This window comes from Hylaeus volcanicus, chromosome 1 (genome assembly GCF_026283585.1).
Source record: "Hylaeus volcanicus isolate JK05 chromosome 1, UHH_iyHylVolc1.0_haploid, whole genome shotgun sequence".
Taxonomy (NCBI): Eukaryota; Metazoa; Arthropoda; class Insecta; order Hymenoptera; family Colletidae; genus Hylaeus; species Hylaeus volcanicus.
This window is the reverse complement of record NC_071976.1, coordinates 35,447,627-35,453,666: the sequence shown is the minus strand read 5'-3', so window position 1 is coordinate 35,453,666 and position 6,040 is coordinate 35,447,627. Positions and strand designations below refer to the sequence as shown.

Genomic DNA, 6,040 nt, shown 5'->3' with positions numbered 1-6,040 from the left:
AAGTTAATTTGCAATTAAAAATTTTATAAACTTTAAAAATTTTATTAATATTAAAAGAATTAAAATTTTTATAAATAAATTTACAATTTATTCCTTTTTCAGGCATAATATGAAAATTTTAAAGAAGAATTAATAGATTTGTAATAATAGTATGTTGAGAATCTTTTCCACTTCAACATTAAAAAAAAACCCAATTTACAAACAGTTACCATACATTTCTAATTATTCGTTTTAACAACTATAATAGATATGAAAAAAAAATCGCTGCAAAGTCATTGATTATTATACGAGGTCGGTAATGCAGTTCGTGTGACACTTACTCCAGTAAGAGATGGAACATCTAATTTATAGTTTGTCTATGGTAGAACATATCAACTATCGATATTAGTTACCTTTAGAGATTTGCTCGTTTTTGCTCCGTTTTGGAGAAAATCGTGAAAAAGAAACAAAAAAGTTTTCGTCTTCCCTGTCATTTATTTACACTTACTTATTTTTCTTATCATATATATAAACACATATGTTTATCACATAATTCGTCAAGTACCACCACATTTCGTAGAAAATATGGGATTTAATAAAATTTAATGAGAAAGATACTAAAAATATAGTACAGAGTTTGTAGTACATTATACATTATAAATTTGTACGTTAAACCATTTAAATAAATTATATATATTACATTCGTATTATGTAACGATGTATTACAAAACGAAAAATTGCATGTTCGGAAAGGGCCAGAAATGGAAACTGCCCAAATGCGGTCGAATCTATAGTACTTGAATTGTCGTACAGATGGCGCACATTCTTCTTTCTTAAACATGGCAGTTTCCACCTATGATGGCAGATTTGGCGTCCAGTCACGCATGCGCGTCGAAAAGAGCTGAGCGCGCAGTACTGTACCTATAGAAAACAATGTATGATCCGTAGCAACGGTTGCCGTCAAAACCACGAAAACCGTTTTTTTTTTGTACTAATGAAAAATGTGTTTTGTCTGGAAAATTAGTTCAACCCCTATCTCTATGTTATAATTTATCCACACAATTAATATTATTGCATGCTAAAAGGTATTTCCAATTTTCACATATAAATTGATTTTTCACAAAATTTTTGAACCCGGCCCCGCAACAGGTCACGCCGGCCCTGCGGCTATACTTTTCCATCGTCAAACAAATCAATTAAATAAATTTCGTTGATAAAATTTTCATTTGTTACCTAGTATTCTTAAGGTTCTTTTACCCGATATTACATACAATATTTTTCGGTTTCCAACTTATTACGCAACTTGTAACGTATAAAAGGATATACAAATTTAAATTTGGCCGCGTTTCAACCGGATGGTATCGTTGGTTGACTCGGTTGACCAAAGGAAGATGGCCGACGGTAATCCTAAAAATGATTTCCTCTTGTAATTCAGGATGTGCTCCTATTATTCATGATACTATTTTTCACACCGTCTTTTAGGTCCGTGGCCCGAGTAAACGAAGCAATGATGTTTAAAAATCCAGAAAATAACTTAACCGGAAAGTAGTATTCTCATTGGTCACCGCCTACTTTCGTAACGATTAGAAACGTTCGCCGCCAATAAAAATATTTGGCGCGTAACGTTCGAAATCGATAAGAAGCATCGAGAAGGAGATATTTCGCGAGAGGATCGAGAAACGCGAAAAAAAGTGTGGTTCCAGATTCCTTTGAAAGGAAATTACAGTAGGAAGTGGAAAAAGGTCAGCAGCAGGAGGACGATATGGATTTTATCTCGCGACGAAAAGTGGGTCACATTGAAGGCGCCTATGCGCACGCTTCGATTATCGATTGAAACGTTACGTGCCTTGGTTCGTACGCTGGATCTCATTTATGCGAACGCAGTGGCCGTGGATGCTCGTAGCGTGTGAGTTTCTCGCAGTAGGCCAGTGACTGACATATCTTTCGTTGGTTTGATCCGTTCCGGGGTCGCGTGATTTTTGGAAAGATGCGGTGAAATTCGATGTAGACCGACGTGTGCCTTCGCGAAAATCGGCCATTTTGGTAGTGCGTGGTTTGACGAAAACGGATAGGAATCACCTCTGGGCAGCTACCCTCGACGGTTGTGCGTGGAAGTGGTGGCAGCTCGGTGTCGCCCACAGGACACAGCCGTTAAAACTGAAAACGATCGTGGTTGTTGGCTCGGTGAACAAACAGCCTCGACAAAATGGCAGGAAACGTGGGCATGGAACAGTTAATCCCGATCGTGAACAAGCTGCAAGATGCATTCACGCAACTCGGGGTGCACATGCAACTCGATCTACCACAAATCGCTGTGGTAGGTGGTCAGAGCGCTGGAAAAAGTTCTGTTCTCGAGAACTTTGTTGGAAAGTAAGTATATATCCCGCCTCCTATTTCTTTCGATGACTTTTTTTTCCCTCTAACATGTTCTCTAGTATTATTCCCGATAACTAGGAGAATAGTCGGTCGTTTAACGAAAGGCGTGGCGAACTACGCCACGTTATAGTTTTAATATCCGTCATCGGTTATTTCAATTTGACTATCCCCCTTTAGGTTAACTATTTTAATCTCTATCGATCGTGACAGAAAAATCGACTATATATTTACGATGTGCGGCCGCCTACGCTGCGACCTGTCAAACGGTTATTCTTTCTTATTACTGCGATGATGGCTCTTTTCTTGGAATTATCCAAACAGTACTTTTCCGACAATTATTCCTTTAATTATTCTCGGTCTAGGCCGTACCGTGTTCTCTTTTCTTATCCATTCAACGTTCTCTTTCTTCCGAGATTGATAGATAAGAATTCCGAGAAACACTACGAAAATTTCGTATTTTTAATTGATGCTCTTCGCTCTTTTCTTCGTAGCTTTTTAATTGGTTATAATTTCAAATGCGATTATGTATACGCGAGTTTGCTCTAGTATGACCATTAAGTGGTTCACATGGTTTTCCAAACACATTATACGTTAATCGAAATATTATTACATTTATTTGCAACACACAGATTTCTAAACAAAATTTATAAACATGTTTTAAGTAAGAAGTAAAGATGAACAACATTTCATTTCAGTAATAGATAACAAATAAACATAACGATATATTCATGACGTTTATTCAAATAGACAATTAAATCTTGATTCATTCTGCAATATTTCCAAGTTCTATTCAATAAATAACAGAGAATCATTCTATTCGTTAATCAAAACTTATCTAGATAAAAATTTGTTCGTATCTATTGAAATATTATATCTTGTATATAATCTGTGTTGTGCAATAATTAATCTATTGTAATTATTTATATCCACAAATACAATCCAATTATACGATCTATTATTGTGTAACAACTGTTCTTCTTTACAATTTATATTTTGCACACCGAGCTGTACTATCTAACCGATATTTTATTTTTGTTTGTTTTGCATATTATAATTCAGCATATGTTAACACAATATATGAAATATGTATTATTTTAATGTTTTCACACTGTAGTAACTGTAAAAATTTAATCATTTTTTTTTCAGAGACTTCTTACCTAGAGGGTCAGGCATTGTAACCAGAAGACCGCTTATCTTACAATTGATTAACAGTACAACTGGTGAGTCATCATAGATAAACAGATTATAGAATATTCTCTATTATGGATGTAAAATAAATTTAAAGTTAGAATTACTTCCAGAGGCTATTGTTTTTAAAACATAAGTAGATCACCTATATGAAAGATTATTTTTTTTATTATTTTAATATAGACATATATAGTAATTTATTCTAAAAAGTATTAATTTTTATACAAAAAGTTTCTTGACTTTGTTTCTTTTATGAAAGTCCATTGTTTATCGTATACTGTTGATTAAGCAACTTTTTGGATGTTATCTATCAAATTATCACATTTCCTGTGACAAGGAACTTTTGATAAGTAGACAGTTGAACCCATTATGAGTTTCTTTGTAAGGGATACGATTAAGAATTGTTAACTAGCGTTATGTTGTGCAATAATGAATTTTTAAAAAGAAAATATTACAAAAATTCCATAAATGTTTTATACGGTATTTCTTCATTATAGAAACTGCTGAGTTTTTACACTGCAAAGGTAAAAAATTTGTTGATTTTGATGAAGTGAGGAAGGAAATTGAAGCAGAAACAGACAGGGTTACAGGCAGTAACAAGGGTATTTCTAACATACCCATAAATTTAAGAGTATATTCACCTAATGGTAAATATATTTCTTACTACTTTTCACATCGATACATATGAATACATACTTAATTAATATATTTAATTAATATATTTGTTATTGCCAGTTTTGAATTTGACCTTGATCGATTTGCCTGGTCTCACAAAAGTACCAATTGGAGACCAACCGGCAGACATAGAAGCTCAAATAAAAGCCATGATTTTTCAATTTATCAAAAGAGAAAATTGTCTTATATTGGCAGTAACTCCTGCAAACACAGATTTAGCAAATAGCGATGCTCTTAAACTTGCTAAAGAAGTAGATCCTGAAGGTATATTTTTATTTGTATTCATTCTTAATCCTTTGGGCTGGAATAACAAATATGATTTCTGACGCATGATTACATTTCTTTTTTATAACTTTCAAACAACTTTTATACAGTTGGTTGAATAATTTTCAACTTCTATTTCTAATAGTTTTTAAAATAGAACAATTCCTGGCCCAATGGATTAGTATTAATAACTCCAGACTTCTACATTATAAACTTCTCAAGGTGTCCGTACAATTGGTGTTATTACAAAATTGGATCTTATGGATGATGGTACTGATGCAAGAGATATTTTGGAGAACAAATTGTTACCTCTAAGGCGAGGCTATATAGGTGTCGTTAATAGAAGTCAGAAAGATATAGAAGGTCGAAAAGATATAAAAAATGCTTTAGCAGCTGAAAGAAAATTTTTCCTGAGGTATAGATTATTAATGAAGAATAATTATGCGACATAACTGTTGAACAAGATATATATATATATATTTTTTGTATTTAGTCATCCATCTTATCGGCATCTAGCAGATAGATTAGGAACACCTTATTTGCAACGAGTCTTGAATCAACAATTGACAAATCATATCAGGGACACTTTGCCAGCATTAAGAGATAGATTACAAAAACAGTTGCTTACATTGGAAAAGGATGTAGATCAATACAAGCATTTTAGACCCGATGATCCTGCCATAAAAACAAAAGCAATGTTGCAGTAAGTACTTTCACAATTGATTTATTGTATGTGATGCATTTTATTATCATTATACTTACTTTAATCCTTTGATTGTTTAATGTAATATAATTTTAATAAAACGTATATAGTGAGTCCTTGTGTTACGCGGTAAATACCTTTTGCGCGGCCGTCGGCTAAGATAAAGAAAATATTATTTATATTCAAATGATGAAAGCTATTTCCAATTTCGTTGATGGAATCTCAGTTTAGTTAAATTTTTGAAAACCAATGGAAATCGAACAAAATGTTGAACATAAAATTCGATTTTTAGTAAGCTTCAATATCTCTTTCTATGTCCATCAATTTTTGAGAAATTGAACTGAATAGCTACTTCATCCACAATTTTGAAGATGAATGTCAGCCAATAGAAGAAATACATCTTTAATGTATTTTTTTAATGAAAATTTGTATAAATAAAATTTAGTTGATATTGTTCACATTGGACTTATTAGTGCACCTCTTTATTTTCAACTCACAATAATTCTTTCTTTCTACCTGGAATACATTGTATTTATACATTTCCACTTGTATGAAGACCTCTAGAAAAATTAACTGTGTAAATCAAGGACTTACCATATTTACAAGAGGAAATAGTTACACATAATGGAATGCTCCTGTCACGAATTTGATGTAAAATATCTCACATTTTGTAATGTATTTATAAGTATCATTTTTATAAACTAAATTTGCCATTTGTGGTTTTCTTTTAAAGTACATTATGGGTGGAGGGTCTTGACATTTTAGAGATTCTTCTTATTTTTCAGATCAATTCAATTGTTTATGTAGGTATTACATCTTTCTCATTGTTTTTTAACAATGTGTGTACCATTTGCA

At 32.6% G+C, this 6,040-nt stretch overlaps 1 protein-coding gene across 10 annotated transcripts in view; it reads left to right on the top strand.

Moving 5' to 3' along the window:
* Nucleotides 1-1,711: 1,711 nt before the first annotated feature.
* The window catches only part of LOC128882976 (dynamin), a 31,851-nt gene continuing 27,522 nt past the window's right edge, over nucleotides 1,712-6,040 (top strand). For 2 of the 10 annotated variants that reach the window (XM_054134908.1, XM_054134902.1), the window contains exons 1-6: nucleotides 1,718-2,349; nucleotides 3,502-3,575; nucleotides 4,041-4,190; nucleotides 4,279-4,482; nucleotides 4,705-4,897; nucleotides 4,976-5,185. In XM_054134908.1, the coding sequence (XP_053990883.1) occupies nucleotides 2,186-2,349; nucleotides 3,502-3,575; nucleotides 4,041-4,190; nucleotides 4,279-4,482; nucleotides 4,705-4,897; nucleotides 4,976-5,185 (995 nt within the window). In that variant the 5' untranslated portion in view covers nucleotides 1,718-2,185. Of the gene's footprint in view, nucleotides 2,350-3,501; nucleotides 3,576-4,040; nucleotides 4,191-4,278; nucleotides 4,483-4,704; nucleotides 4,898-4,975; nucleotides 5,186-6,040 lie in introns of all 10 variants that reach the window. The other 8 variants (XM_054134922.1, XM_054134892.1, XM_054134883.1 and 5 more) reach the window with 8 other exon arrangements.